The 16,548-nt window shown below is 39.3% G+C and overlaps 1 protein-coding gene across 9 annotated transcripts in view; it reads right to left on the bottom strand.

Annotated features, from left to right (window-relative positions):
* Nucleotides 1-10,275: 10,275 nt before the first annotated feature.
* Nucleotides 10,276-16,548, bottom strand: part of CCDC171 (coiled-coil domain containing 171) — a 340,065-nt gene continuing 333,792 nt past the window's right edge. For all 9 annotated transcript variants that reach the window (XM_036260954.1, XM_036260955.1, XM_036260953.1 and 6 more), the window contains one exon: nucleotides 10,276-10,685. In XM_036260954.1, coding sequence (XP_036116847.1) covers nucleotides 10,464-10,685 — 222 coding nt within the window. In that variant the 3' untranslated portion in view covers nucleotides 10,276-10,463. The remainder of the gene's footprint in view (nucleotides 10,686-16,548) is intronic.

Genomic DNA, 16,548 nt, shown 5'->3' with positions numbered 1-16,548 from the left:
CGGTTGCAGTTTGTCCCCGGCCCTGGTTGGTCATGCGGGTGGCAGCCACTCGATGTGTCCCTTTCACGTCGATGTTTCTCTCTCTCTCTCTCCCTCCTGCTCTATCTGAACAAAGAATGAAAATGTGTCCTCGGGTGAGGATAATAAAAAAAAAAAAAAAATCTAGAAAACCGTTTTAGTAGGTCTCTGTTGAGAGAGAATCCAGATTGGAAGCACGGGTGCGGGGGGAACAGCAGCCCTCCAGGCTCGATACTGTCTGGGGACAGAGGCAGAGAGGAGGGTGCTGTGAGCCTGGGGAGACCAGCTGCTGCCCCCCGTCTGAGCCATGAGCTAAGGACGCACTGGGAGGAGGTGAAGCTCAAAAATCCTGACTAGGGTTTAGCTTAAGAATTGGTTCTGGAACCTTTGAAAGTTGGAAAATAAATGTTGTTTCGGAAATAGAGTTACTGCTTGAATCAAATTTGGAGGGCTGATTATTCCTGTTTTTGGAAAACCACTTCAGTAGACATTTTGGTTTTTCAAAGGTAAAGCCAAGATTCTAGTTTGAAATATAAAAAAGGTCCAGAAAATGTTAACTGCTTTGTATAATTATTTCTAAGACTCTCTTCACTGTTGGTGCAGTTGTCTGCAGACTGTGGCTAGGAGGTAGGCTGGTACCAGGCACCGCGTGGCTGGAGAACCTGGGCCCTGGGTGAAGGAGGCACGTCCAGAGCACCCCCACGTGGGGAAGTCAGCCGGCCTCTACACCGTGGAGCAGACCAAGGAGAGGTACTCTGTGAAAGTGTTTTTCCTAAGGGCATAGGGAATCTTCATATCTACTTCCAGCATTATGATTTTTTTTTTTATGAAGACAAAATTCCCTTCAGTTATTCTCAAGTCTTCATTAAAATTGTGCTAAATACTACAGCCTAGTCTTAGTAAAGATACTGAATTAATAAGAAATCATTAAAGGAGTAAATTTTGTTATGTATATTTTACTACAATTTTTTATAAACTTTTTCACCCCCCGGCCAATGTGGCTCAGTGATTGAGCATCGGCCCATGCACCAACAGGTCACTGGTTCGATTCCCAGTCAGGGCACATGCCCAAGTTGTGGGCCTGATCCCCAGTGCGGGGCATGTAGGATGCGGCCAGTCAATGTTCTCTCTCATTGATGTTTCTATCTCTTTCTCCTTCCCCCTTCTTCTCTCTCTAAAATCAATAAAGAAAAAAAATTGTTTACCACCCCCCAACCACACACACACACAAAAGTACCCAGGCCCAGATTGCTTCACTGTGAATTCTGTGAAATACATAAAGAAAACTTAACATCAATCTCTCTCAAACTCTTCCAAAAAATAGAATAAGAGGGAGAACTTCTCAATGTATTCTGAGACCAGTGTTACCCTGATAGCAGACAAACACACCACAAGAAAACTTCAGAGCAACATTTCATTTGAACAGAGATGAAAGTCTTCAACAACCCTGGATCAAGTGGGATTTATCCCAGGAACATGACATTGGTTTAACATGTGAAAATCAATCAATGGAACACAGCATATTAAATAAGGGACTAAAACCACATGATTATCTCAGTAGAAGCACAAAAATAATTTGACCATAAAAAAAAAAAAAAAGATCCTAAAATTCAGGTGGAAATGCATGAGATACAGAATAGACACAATAATCTTGAAAAGAAAAATAAAGTTGGAAGATTCACACTTCTCAATTTCACTACTTAACTTCAAAGCTAAGTAATCAAGACAGTGTGGTACTGGCTAAGGATAGGCATCTATAGATCAGTGGAATAAGAGTCCAAAATTAAAGCCCTTATACTTACTGTCAAATAATTTTTTAAAAGAGTGCCAAGACAACTCAACGGAGAAAGAATACAGTCTATTAACAAGTGGTGCTGAAGCAACCGGATATGCACATGAAAAAGAATAAGCTGGACCTCTACCTCACACTATATACAGACATTAACTCATTGGCCTAATGTAAGAGCTAAAACTATAAAACTCTTAGAAGAAAACATATAAATATTTGTAAACTCGGGATAAGCAATGGTTTCTTAGATATAACACCAAAAGCATAAATGACAAAAGAAGAAAATATGTAAACTGGACTTAACCAAAATTATAGACTTTTGTACTTCAAAGGACACTATATCGATTGATCGATCAGTAGACAGATATGACTTGTATCCAGAATATATAAAGAACTCTCACAACTCAAGAAGAAAAAGACAAATAGACCAATTGAAAGACAGGCAATCGAATAGACATTTCTCCAAAGAAGATATATAATTTTCCAAAGAACATATGCAAAGATGTTCAACATATTAGTTACTAATAAAATGAAAATCAAAACCATAATGAGATACCACTTCACACCACTAGAAAGGTTATTATAAAAAAGATGAACAATAACAAGTGCTGACAAGGAGGTGGAGAACTTGGAAACTTCCTGCATTGCTGTGGAAATGTAAAATGGTAGTCACTTTGAAAAACAGTTTGAAAATTCCTCAAAAACTTAAAACTTGGAGCTACCATATGACCCAGCAATTGCACTTCAAGGTATAGACATGAGAAATGAAAACATAATATGCTCACCCAAAAACTTGACAAAGAATGTTCCTAGCAGTGTTCTTCATGAAAAACCCAAAGCAGAAACAAACTAAATGTCAGCCAGCTGATGAAGGGAGAAAGGAACGTGTCATATTCACACAATGGAACACCATTCCACATAAAAAGGAATGAAGTACTGATATGTGCCACAATGTAAATAAAGCTTGAAAACAACATGCTAAGTGAAAGAAGTCAGGTGAAAAAAGAAAAGCCATATGATCCTATTTGCATGAAATTTGCAGAATAGGCAAATCCATAGAGACAGGAAGTAGATTCTGGTTGCCAGGGGCTGGGGTTGAGGGATGGAGAGTGACTGCCAAGGGGTATGGAGCTTCCATGGATGATGAAGCCCTGGACTTGGACACTGGTGGTGGTTGCACAGCCTTGGAATACACTCAGAACTGTGAATGAATTGTACGATACGTGAATTATATCTCAGTAAAATCGTATTTCTAAAATAAGATAAGCATGTGCTCCGATCTGTGTGAACTGTTACAAAGTAGATACATCTAGTCAATGAGCCATTGTCACTTGTGAAAGTTATTTAGTTAGAAAGTGACACAGGGTTTCTCCTCTGTTAACTTGATATTCAGGGAACAGAGCTGGACCTCCGCGGGAGTTTCCCTTGTGGGAACAGGTTCGGCTCCCTACAGATGAAAGAGAGGAAGAAGCCCTACAGATTATGAAATGACTTGAAGCTGGTGAGGGCACCCGGGTGCCCGGATTTATGTGCAGGTTGTACGCAGTGACAGACGGTGGCGTAGACGGTGGCTGGCAGCCCTGCTATGCCCTTTGAGGAGTCCTGGACCCAGCACACTTCAGTAGGAGCATCACTACCATCATCTAAAGCACAATTTTAATTGTGACTGTGCATGTGAACCCCAATTCACAGGAATCTTTCTATAGTCTTCACAGTACATGTTTGGAAATCTTTTCGTCGGCCCAGAGTGTATAACTCTAAAAGCACTTACAGTGAGTTCAGTAGTCAGTTATCCATCAAGGTCACTAAAACAAACTGTTGCCTTTAAACCTTGGGTCCTAAATGAACTGCGGGAAGTGTCCGAGTTCCAGAGCTTCCCACGCAGTTTTACTGTGAGAGCCTCTTACTTTCAGACCAGAAGTGAGCTTAGAAAAAGTACAGAAAGCCCTGGCCAGTTTGGCTCAGAGGTTAGAGCGTCGGCCTGCGGTCCGGAGAGACCCGGGTTCGGTTCTCGCTAAGGGCACGTACTTCGGTTGCAGTTTGTCCCCGGCCCTGGTTGGTCGTGCGGGTGGCAGCCACTCGATGTGTCCCTTCACGTTGATGTTTCTCTCTCTCTCTCCCTTCCTCTCTCTCCCTCCCACTCTATCTGTACAACAAATGGAAAAATATCCTCGGGTGAGGATAAAAAAAAAGAAAAAAAGAAAAAAAAAAGAAAAAGTACAGAAAAATAGATTTTGCTATTTGTGAAGTAAAGGGGCAAAAATTAGATGTCCTGGTATACATCCTAGCTTTTTACTAGGCATCCAGCACGATTCGCTGCATCTGGCCTGCATTTAAGATCTGCCCCGTATACTCGCGCCTCACAGCGCAGAGGGGTCTACGGAGGACAGGTAGCTCCCCTTTATTCTGGTCATCAGCGCGCATTTGTGAATATCTGACAGCTGCGTCCTCTTCAGATCTAAGTGGACTTTGTATTTTCCGTAGTTTCCTAGAGCAGCACAACATTTCTGGAGCCGCTTCCCTGGGAGGAGTCTGTCAACAATCAGCATCTCACTGGCATTAACATGCAATAAAAGACAATGAGGCATGACTCAATTAAACCACCAAAAACCGTCTTCAGATAACATCAACCAGAGAGTTTCCAAACCTGTGTGGGGCTTCTGCTGCACGGCTAGCATTTCGGTCAGAGCTTTGAAAACATATGCCCAAGCACCTCACACACACACCACGAGATTCAGAGGAAACAGCAAAACTCTGTTTTGATTTCTCTCCTTCCCGTACTGTATCCAGATATTTTACAGCTTCTGTATGCAACATCAGCTAGACCTCACTACTGCAAAGATCAAGAACAAATTCTCTCTCTGAGATGTCACTTGAAATTTAATTTGCACAAAAGATATAGTTTGGGACACCTTTAGAGTCAGACCTGTTTAAAGCCAACAAAGAAGAAAACACTGTGGAGGGAGTGGTTGAGAGAAAAGCACTCAGAGTATGAACTCCTAGGACATCTGGTATCTGAGTATGCCAATCAACCCGTTCAACAGCCAGGAGAGGGTCTTTCAATAAAATTGCCAAGGTTCAAGAGAAAATACAGAGCTCTTCTACCAATATGTACATACACACATTTATGCCTCACTTAACCACAAGGACTAAATATTTTCCTTACAGAACCAGAGGCTTTTGTTTGTTTTGTTTTTGCTGTGCTTGAAATATTTAACACTGTAGGTTTAAATCTTCAATATTTTAGGTTTCATTATATTGAACATAATCGTTTCAGGTTAACATTACTCTCATTGAACTAAGCCATTGGGGTGGGGGGGGGGGAGACTGTATGCCTTCATTGAGGAAAGATAAAATAGATTCAAATATTATACAATAAAAATTTTCAAAGAGTCCACTGTTTGAGAAATTATTAAAATTCTCTCACTTCAACTGTAATGAAAGGCATGGATAAATGACCAGGGACATATGTTGAACTCATGGGTAAAAACAGTAAAGGAAAATGCTCCGGTAATTTAAGATACAATTTATAAATCCCAAATCATTATTTTAAGCTATGATTAATATAAATTCTTTCGAGATTAAATTTCTTTTGTAAAGAAAGCTATAAAACTATGCCAACAAAAGTGGAATCAAATAAAAGTAATCATGTAAAGTCAACCTTCAAGATAAATTTAATACATTTAAAGCATGATACTTTTTTAAAATGATATAAATTAAAATACATATTGAAATCATAGGTTAATTTTTAAAATGATCAAGATTGATGACAATAGAGAGTGACAAAATGCCCCAATATAGACAATCACTGTTTCCTATATGCAGAAGCCAGGAGCAGAAAATGAAAACCTAAAAATGATTCGGAAATTAAGTGATGAAGGCAACTGATCAGGATAATTTAAAAGAAGGAATGATTCTTCTGTTTGAAAATACTGAAAGATGAATGTATTAATATTTTAAAAAACACACTAAAAGTTTACTGGTGGTATTCATTTCCTCTGGCTGCAGTAGCAAATTACTGTAATCTTGCGGCTGAAAACAAATGTGCTCTCTTACCGGCCCGGAGCCTCTGAGGGAGCCCGCTTCCCGGCCTTCAGCTCCCAGCGGCACCTGTGTTCCTCAGCTCGGCCCTGCGCGTCCTCAGAGCCCCCGGCTCCCTCTCGCATCGTCTTCTGCTCTGTAGTCAAATCACCCTCTGCCTCCCTTCTTATGGGACACTTCTGATTGCACTTGGGGCTCACCCAGGTGATTAATCTCCCCACCTCAAGGTCCTTAACTTAATCACACCTGTGAAGTCCCTTTTGCCATGTAAGGTGACATTCACGGGTTCCAGGATTAGGACATGGAAATCTTCGGGGTCATTACTCAGTCTACCATACTAGTCCAAAAGATTTATTTTATTTTTTATTTTTATTTTATTATTATTTTTTTTATCCTCACCCGAGAACATTTTTCCATTTTTTGTTCAGGTAGAGTGGGAGGGAGAGAGAGGAACAGAGAGAGAGAGAGAAACATCGACGTGAAAGGGACACATCGAGTGGCTGCCACCCGCACGACCGACCAGGGCCGGGGACAAACTGCAACCGAGGTACGTGCCCTTAGCGGGAACCGAACCCGGGTCTCTCAGGACCGCAGGCCGACGCTCTAACCACTGAGCCAAACCGGCCAGGGCTATATTTTATTTTTTAAATCGCCATCTCCATCCTAGGCGTTCACAAGTTACCGCTTTCTTGATCAGCTTTACTCAGCACATCCACCGTTCGCACTGGGAAGGCAGAGCTTCAGGTGCTCACCATCGACACCTTTCCGCCACGCCATGGACCTGCAGACAGCTGAGTCCAGCCCCTCCGCCACGCTGAGGCCCTGGGCAACACGATGAAGCTGCTGGGCCCTTTGAAAGATGGGTACAAACTTCACTGTTCTTCCCGTTACTAGTCATAGGGGTGGATGAGTGTCTTTTTGTCTTATTTTGTCTAATTAATGGATAAATGATCTAAATTTCAAACCAAAACATACTTCTCCAAATAATTCCTAACTGGCCAGGACAATTTAAAAAGTTTTTCTCCTCTTAAAATGTGCTAATTAATACTGGAAAACAGGCCTGGGAAAATGGAAATTGTGTGGGCTTTGGAGTTAAAGCTCTGGGCTTGCTGATTACTAGGTTCTGTGTGATCTTCAGTAGCCAAATGCTTAACATTTTAGATACTCAGTTGTTTACCTATAAAATGGTGATGCAAATACCTACTCCAGAGGTTACTGTGAGAACACAGAGTTTTGTTATAATGGCTGGCATAGAATAGTTGCTCAATAAATATTATTTACTTTCCATCTTTAAAACTTGTCTATAAGAAGCACAAAATAAAATAGGATCAATTTACCATTGTTCAGTAATGATCTATAGAGTGAATTCAGATTTAACTGGTAAATATAGAAAGATGACAATAGTAATGATCTCACTGAGCACTCGACAACAGCATATATTATAAATGTGAAAAATACTGTTGCTAAGTTTAACAAGAGTCAGACATTTGGCAAATTAAAGTTATCCTTCTTTTTCTATTTAAAAGGTTATTTATCTATGTCATTAAATTACTAGAATTGGCTGCCCGGCCAGTGTGGCTCAGTGGCTGAGCGTTGACCCACGCACCAAGAGGTCGCCAGTTTGATTCCTAGTCAGGGCACCTGCCCAGGTTGTAGGCCTGATCCGCAGTGGGGGGTGTGCAGGAGCTGGCTGATCAATGTTCTCTCTCATCGATGTTTCTGTTTCTCTCTCCCTCGCCCTTCCTCTCAAAAAAAAATTACTGAATTGACAATTCTTGCAATTTCCTAAACCTCTTTGTATTTATTATGTCATTGCGAAAAGTTTATATTAAAACTACTGCAAATCCTCAGTAAATAATTGTGACTTGTGTATCAAATAGTAACTTTAAGAATCACTTTGATAGTGATGGATCATACGGGTATTTTTCTAGATCACAGACGGCTACTACGAAAACCCATATACTAAGCTATGAAGTAAAATTTCCCCTCCCCTATAAAAGAATTTTAAGTCATTGTCCTGAGAAATGCCTAGTTTTTACATCATTCTTAAGGGGGCAAAGAAGCTGATATAGCAAATGTCCTTGCCAACACAACACAGATCTCAAGTATGCAGCACTGGTCACTAAGGTGCTCGGACACAGACTAGAGTGTCTCAGATCTCCATAGGATTTGTTATTAAATCTTATCCTCCTGCTGGGTCTGGCTTCTGCGGGGGGAAGCATATGGTATAACCAGTACGTATGTAGTAATGAGTACAAATGCTCACTCAGAAGGCTCACCCTTTTGTCTCCATGGCCTTTAGCATCCAGTTTGTTATAAATGTGACATGCTCTGATTTGACTTAATAATCTTTTTGAATTTATAGTTCAGAATTTACTGCATAAAATGTACCTGGAAAATCAGATACCCACACATATGAAGAGATATATACATTTATTTTTGGTGTTATCCCATTAACAGATAAAGTCTGTCCATGTAAAGTTTATAAAACTTCTCATTCCTCTTAAAATAGTAGGATCTGTAAATAGGTACAATACAATCATACGTATACACAAACACACAGACATGTAAGTGACCTAAGGTAACACTTGATTATGTGAGAATTGAAATCTAAATGATGTTACAAGAACTAAAAAGCTGCATATCAACTTCTATATAGACAGTATCTTACTCATTGTATGGACTGGCAGAAAAAGTGTTTAGAAATGTGCAGAAAGTACTTTATGATCTATATAAAACCAATCAATAGCATTTTCTGTTTTACAATAAATTTGCAAATTGAATTTCATGCATGTTCCATTACATAGGGCATATACTGTAATACTCACAATCCAGAATAAAAAAATTCCAAGGAAAGAATTCAGAGAAATTTGGTTAAAGAGGTGATTTTACTCCCCATAAACAGCTTGCTATCTCACGCTAATCACACTGGCTCAGCACCCCGAGAACCGCACCGTGCTCCAAGATGACAGCAATATGCTGTTACCTCTGATGGCACAAATCACTAATTTGTCTAACAACATAAACAGTAAGAATACAAGTTTTATTTACCAAGGCCAATTTAAAAGAATCTCAGAAGTTGGGTGTGTTTGAATCAAATGTCGCTGTAAAGTTAAGACAATATAGATTTCATAATACATACTGTTATTTTCTAATGTATCCGTAATAACAAACTCCATGATGTAAAATAATATAAAATAAGATTTTTGCACCAAAACTCTTTGTCAAAAACTACAGCTCACACGAGAAGTTAATATCACTGGGAGTTAAATGATTAATACAAAAAACAAATACACATTACAAATATTCTTTTGTTCTTCACTTACCATGATGCAAACTGCTAGGATATAACCTTTAAGGGTTAAAGAGTTTAATCAATGTCAATGTCTGATCTTCTGAAGGCGATAAAGAACAGTCTGTCTAGCGATACCCCACAGAACATCACTTTGTCAAGCCACAAAGCGCCCAAAAGCTTGTCAAGTAAGTTACCAGAAACCTCTTTGTGGTTAGAACTCAGCTCCTTCCTGCTTGACCTATTATTTGATATTTGACCACTTGGTTGCAAGACACTTGCTCTTTCTAGCTGAAATGTCACTGGGGCATCTTGTCAGCTCCCCGACATCTCGGCCTGACATACAATTTTACTTTTGTGTGCTACAAGGCAGAAAATACAGGGCAATGGCCTTGTTTTAAATTCTGTCAGCATCAAAGATGGGCGTCACTCTGGGGTCCTACCAATAACAAAAACAAAAAAGGAGTCTATTTTGAAGGTCAAAACAGTCATTACCTTGAAGTTTTTCAGCTTATACTAAATATATTACCTGCTATACTGGTGTGGGAACTGTCCTTAAAAAGGGCCTAAACATACCACAGAAATCTCCCCAGCACAATAGCTCCACTTTCTTATCAAATGCTGACTTGATAAAAGGGTGAGTTTCCAATGCCTGCAGGGACCAGATTCAGCAGTTAACTGAACTTGTTCAAATGGGCAAGTGGTATCATGTAGCTTTACAAGGAGCAACCTGACCTTCTCACATTGACCAGGAGTGACATTATTGTGCAGGAGGAAAAGCAGTCACATCATTTCTGTTTTGCACAACCTGCTTAAAGTTTGCAACTAAATGCTTGTCTTCAGTTGAGCTGACAAGAGAGAAGAGGGGGCTCAGTGAACCATGGCAGGGCTGCCATGAAATGACAGGAATCATTGGCATACATTTCGAATAGCTCTCTCAATCCTATTAAAGTATCGCAGCCCTGCTTTAAAATAGACAAGTATGAAACAACTTTGATAGATAGAGACTAAAATGGCTTATTGATTTTTTTAAGACTGAAGGAAATTACCCAAAATGTGTCATTCTTTAACATTTAAAAATATGTTACATAAAAATGAGCAACTGTGATAATAAATAAAACTTAGAGGGGGGAAAAGTTGGTTATTTCATTATTCAAGGAGACACAGATAGTACCTGTATACATCAAGATGTCACACAATTTTCAAAAACCCACTGCCACTTGCGTTGAAACAAAACTCAACTAATAAGAAAATCCCCCTTGAAAACAATTGTAATTGTACTGTTAACTCTTCCTGCATTTTTTTTTTTTTTATTTCATAAAGTCATAATCCAATCTGAGCTGGCCTTTTGGCATTAGCAGACATAGTTACTGGAGAGGAGTGAGATGATGTCAGGGGCGCAGAATTTATAAATGTCTCCTTTAAGAAGGTGTAAGTTGTATCAAGTTCAGCTTTCAGAGGTAGAAACTCCCCAACACCAATCATGTCAGCAGGAAGAGTAGCTCTTGAAGGAACTGAGAGATTTGAATGGTCTCGTGATCCTGTCTGTGATATGAAAAAAAATAATAATAAACATAGAACTGAAAACTCTTAAACAGAGTCTAAAACCATAAACAAAGAAGACTAATAATCACTGTAATATGAAATGCCATTTATACAATCCCGCGATTTTCAACCTTTTTCATCTCATAGTAATTACATAAATTAATTACTAAAATTCTGCAGCACACTAAAAAATATAATTTTTTTTCAATCTGACAAAAAAAATAGGCATAATTTGATTCATTCACACCGGTTGGCCATTGTTGTGTTGGCTGTTGTCATTTTTATTTGACATCTACGGGAAAGGAGGTCAGTGCCCCGACTGCATAGTCAGGCACTGCATGTTCTTTTACACAGTCATGCAGCACACCGGCATGCCACAGCGCACGGGTTGAAAATCACTTATCTGATCTATATAATCACAAATATTAAATTATTTTCCAATTGTGATTGCATCTCTCATTCGTTCTGTCATAAACACTGAAAGTCTGTATAAAACTTATAAAGTTGCCCTGGCCAGTTTGGCTCAGCGGTTAGAGCGTTGGCCCGCAGACCAGAGAGTCCTGGGTTCGGTTCCCACTAAGGGCACGTACCTCGGTAGCAGTTTGTCCCCAGCCCCGGTCGGGGTTGTGTGGGTGGCAGACACTCGATGTGTCTCTCTCATATCGATGTTTCTCTCTCTCTTCCTCCCTCTCTCCCTTCCTCTCTATCTGAGGATAAATGCAGAAATGCCCTTGGGTGAGGATAAGAAAAAAAAAAAAAACTTATAAAGTGACTGAATCAAAGAGTGAATGCAATCAGGCACTTTTACCTCTGCTTCCATCTTGGCAGTTTACAGAAACCGGTGCTAAGAGTGTTTATTTCCTTATGCTACATAACATGGAAGATTATACTGCTTAGAAAATGAACTGTGGATATTTACATTTCTCTTTTTTCCTCTCTCTCTTTTTTTTTTTATTAATCTTCACTTGAGGACATTTTTTCCATTGATTTTTAGAGAGTGAAGGGAGGGAGGAAGAGAGAAAAAGAGAGAGACCTAGATGTGAGAGACACATCAATTGGCTGCCTCCCATACGAGCCCCGACCAGGGGCCAAGGATCAAACTTGCAACCCCAGTACGTGCGCTTGACCAGGAATCAAACCCTCAACCCTTCAGGGTACAGGCCGATGCTCTAACCATTGACCACAATGGCCAGAGCTTTACATTTTTCAAACCCATAAGTCTAATTTATTTAATTGACAAATATAGCACAAAGAAAAAAAAGTCAATCCTAGTGACTTCTAAAAAATAGCACACTGAGACATGACATGCTGTGAGATAAACTTTTTGCCTTTACCTTTCATTATAACGCCACCACCTTGTTTTAATAAATACTGTTGTAGGATAAGCATTTGGAAATCACGTGTCAAAATATGAGATTGCAACATGAAAAATAATGTCTCAGATATTAAACATTACTGGAATCCAGAAACTATTGGAAACCTAACTTAAGAAATCCACACACTCATGAAGTACTCGAAAACAGAATTAATATTTTGAGAAACTATACATTTCAGACTTAAGTAACATCAGTACTCAATAGTTAATGTTTCACATGAACAAAGTCTTACAGTTAAGTGGAGAGGTATTGTTTTACAACATTTATAGATAGTGGGAAAATAGTGATCAATTGTATGTCAGAATTTTCCAGATTCTCAGCAAATAAATGTTGCCTAGATATGTCTAGTCTAAAAACACACCCTATACTGCAGAATTTTTCAAATGAAAAACAGATTCCTTTTCGGCAGTTTCTCTTACAGTTTTGATAACAAAATAGTGTGAACTCTGCGGACTTGCTTTATTACGTCGTGTTAGACAAAACTGTCTCTGCATGTGAAAGCAAGGGGGCTATCACTGGCCTTAGGGAAGCATAGAAATTCAACTGTTGTATGCATTACCATTTCTGTGGATTAAAAAAACAACAACACACAACTAGAGAAAAATCAATGGCTGCATCTAACACCTAGTTCAGCAATTGTCTTTGTTCTCTGTTCTTTTCATTTCTTGATACTCTATTGCAAGCCTACAGAGTTGACGGAGATCATCTCTATGCTTGAAGTTAAAAAAACACCTCAAATGGCCACTTGGATGGCTCTACGCAGGGGAGTGTCCAGCTTATCTCCACAAAAGGACAGAAGTCCCGAGATCATGTTAGCCCTGGTTAGCAGCACTGAAGAGGTTTCGCTCGCCCGGCCTTAATACTCCATGAGCATGTCAGTTCAGCACCGGAACAGAGACCTCATCACACCAGAGGCTGGAGGGATACTCTTTTACACCTTGACTGCCACACTACCACAAGAACCACCTTTTCTGATTTTTTTAAAAGATGAGCATCTGAACAGGCAGCATTATTGCCTGGTGTTGCTTCCGTAAACATGACAATGCCATTTACTAACTTATTCTGCCAGACCTGGGGTAGGGGGATGCTGGCAGAGCAGAAGACAGTGGGCCTGATTTTCTGCTTAATAAACCTCAGTTACAGCACTAGTGTGCTTCGTTATGATATAAGAATATTGTCAGGGAAGGCTTTGAAAGTTTGTTGTTACATCTTTATACTTCAAGTATGGGTCTAAGAAAATGATAAATGAAGAGAGGAGCCTGCAGAATCAGATGAAGGAAGGTCAGGTGTTCTCCGAGGGTTTTTTCTTCTTGATGCCTCGTCTAGAGAAAGACAACTGTGCCCAACTAACCAGTCACTCCTGTTTTGCAACATTAAAGATGTCATACACACACACACACACACACACACACACACATATATTCTGTACTTGAAGTTTCCTCTTTTGTTTTGTGGCTCCATCAGCCTAACACCACACATGAGGAAGGTGGTTCTTTAGGGACAGTCCCTAACTGCTCCCTTCTCCTTCATATTCTAGGGATCTTGGCGCTCTACAAAGAGTCCCTCTTTGGTCTGTTCTCATCTTACTTTTTAATATGTCTATTTTCCATTGTCTGAAATCCTTTCATCTAAAGTAACATTTTACTATATAACTTGAAATGGGGTGTTGAGCATTTCTTTAGTATTTCAAATCAGAGACTCACTTTTTACATAGTCTTCGGACTTTATGTCCTAAACATAAAAAATAATGTAAACAAGAGATTACCTTAAAGATACACACCCCCAAAGGCAGGCCCTCCACCAAGTAAACAGATTTAACTTTGTGTACATGAAAACATTTTTGTTGTTACTAGGGTCATTGGCTATACTCCAAACTGATTTTAGCCAGCAAAAATTCTGGTAAAATTTTTATTTCCAAATGAGATGTTAAAAAATAACTAAATATGAACTATTTTTCTTGTTATAAATAATAACCAAAAATAGATAATAACACTTTTAATATAACACAGAGAGAAAAAGACAGTTAAATAACTTTTGATCAGAGCCCATTAAAAGTTAATATTCATCACCTGATTTTATATTTTAAATCTGTAACATCTATGGTGGTTTAAATACTTTTTAAACTGCTGAGGTGTTCTGGTTGTCTCTCCTGTAAATCTCAATTTAAGCAATTTTTCAAAAAGAAATTAGTTACCTGAAATAAAAGCTCGGTGTCACGTGAATCTTTATGGAAGCACTTTTATTTGCTCAATAAACCGTAAATGATTCTATTTGAACTGTTCTAGTCTACCAGTTAAATATATATTCACAATACAAAATGTGTCAACTAAATTTCTACATTTAAGAATTTTATGAAATATGGTAATTGAACATGTCCAATAGCCATTTTTCAAGGCTATAATGTCTTAGTTTTCTGAGACTGTTTTCCCAATAAAAAAGTAAATAAAGTATTAGTCTAATAATAAGATAATCACTCAATAAATTATCTATAAATCAAAGCAATTTGCAGACCAAGGCTTCTGAAACAATGACACTAAGCTGTTTGTTTCCGAAGTGGCATTTGCTATCAGGTTTAGTCTTCTAGAGTCTCACACGGGAAAAGGTGAGGGAGAACATGAGTTAGAAGCTGGAGCAGTGCTGCTCGGAGATTCTGCTAGGCACCCAGCGTGGTGAGAAGAGTATCGGACGGAAGATCAGAAAACTGTATTTTCCTCCCACTCTGTACAGCCTCATTGGTCATTTGGCAGGTGAATCAGTCCTTCTAGGTCTCACTTCCCTCACTTATAAAATGAGGAGCCAGACTATTTCCAGCTCTGAAGTTCTGCTGGTCCATTGTCATTCTACATAGGGTGGCATATGATGTCATGTTAACACCCAACTTTTGAGGATGACATTAACTCAGAAACCAGAGTTCCCCAAATATAATATAATATTGAAGATTTTGACGCCTTATAGATAGGCCATTCTCGAGGGAAAGGAATACATATTGCACATGGTTCTAAAAAAAAAAGCCAAATTCATAACAAGATTAGCCACAGTTTAGATGATGGGCTTCATTCAATTAAATTCTATAGTATACTTTTTACTACTTCGACCTCCATGATGATGTTTTGAGGTCTGCAAATTATTGACTGGTTTTAAGCAGAGGGCACAGACAGCTCCGCATCAACAAAGAAATCAAAGCATCCACAAGAGGGCCTTACTCTGAGGCTCCTTCCCCATTGCTACCTCAGCCCTAACATGTTCTTACCCCTAGTCCCAGTACTCAGATCACAGTCTTCTTCTTTCCATACCATATACTTCAAGTTAATTAAGCAAATTATACCTGCCCGTTTTCCAGTTCTGTCAGCTGGCATCACAGGGCACTGCGGTTCACACAAATAATCAGAGTTGGCAAAAATCACATACATAGTTTTCCCTTGTGGAATGCTCAGTTATATACCATGAACATATATACAAACACACGTATATATGTACATGCACCTGATGAATATGTATATACACCCATATATATACTTGCTATGATGCATTCGCATGCACACATTAAATATGTGTGTATATATAAACATATATATTCATATATATACATTAGCTGTCACATCATGAAATATTCCTTGTAGTTATCAATTCTAACTTTTGGTTACCAATACCAAACCTATAAGAACATTTTATGCATTGCTCTCCCCATGTCATTACAGACCAGTCTGGCTCTTGAACTCACTGACATCAAGACATGGGAGTCAATGGAGCATTGTAAAGGAGTTCTAGATAAACAGAAAACAACTTAAAAGGGCTGGTTACCTAGAGATTAAGAAGGAAGAGTAATCATAGAGGTAGAAAACAGAGGTAGAAGATGATAATAAACTTGATTCACATCACAACAATTTTGTCCTCAAGAAGGCATTGAGCTTGGGTTCAAAAGCCAGAGGTCTAAAGTCAATCTCTCTGGTTCACCTTCAGCCTTGGCTCCTTGATTAATATGACAGATTAACTGGATTGACCACCTCAATTCTTCATGCTTCCTGATAGGCATGCCCTGTGCATTGCAAAGTTCCAGCTGTCTACAGCCTGGTTCAGAAGCTCTTTGCATCCCCGTCCGCCTCATCTACCATTTCCCCCCCTGTACTCTGCAATCTAGTTGCATAAATACGATGTCCGTAAATACGATGTACCATAGTTCACACCTGCCTCTTGTCTGTCCACTGTCTGAGACACCCTCTGTCCTTTGTGGGCTGACTGCCTTTCCACCTTTCAGACTCTGCTCAAGGCGCCCCTCTTTGTGAGGCCTTTCCAGATCTTCGTCCCTCCCTTCCCCAACTACAGCTAAACACTTTTATATTTCTTCCTAAGCATTTACTTTCCTATTTTTACTTATTTGCATACATCTACATCTTCCCTATAAAACTAAGGGCAATTGGTGTGATCGGTTCTTGGCTCTGTACTCCTAGCACTTAGCAAAGTATCTGGGACTGAACACGATTTCTAAC

The sequence above is a fragment of the Molossus molossus genome, unplaced genomic scaffold (genome assembly GCF_014108415.1).
Source record: "Molossus molossus isolate mMolMol1 unplaced genomic scaffold, mMolMol1.p scaffold_m16_p_14, whole genome shotgun sequence".
Classification (NCBI taxonomy): domain Eukaryota; kingdom Metazoa; phylum Chordata; class Mammalia; order Chiroptera; family Molossidae; genus Molossus; species Molossus molossus.
This window is presented reverse-complemented; position numbering and strand designations above follow the sequence as displayed.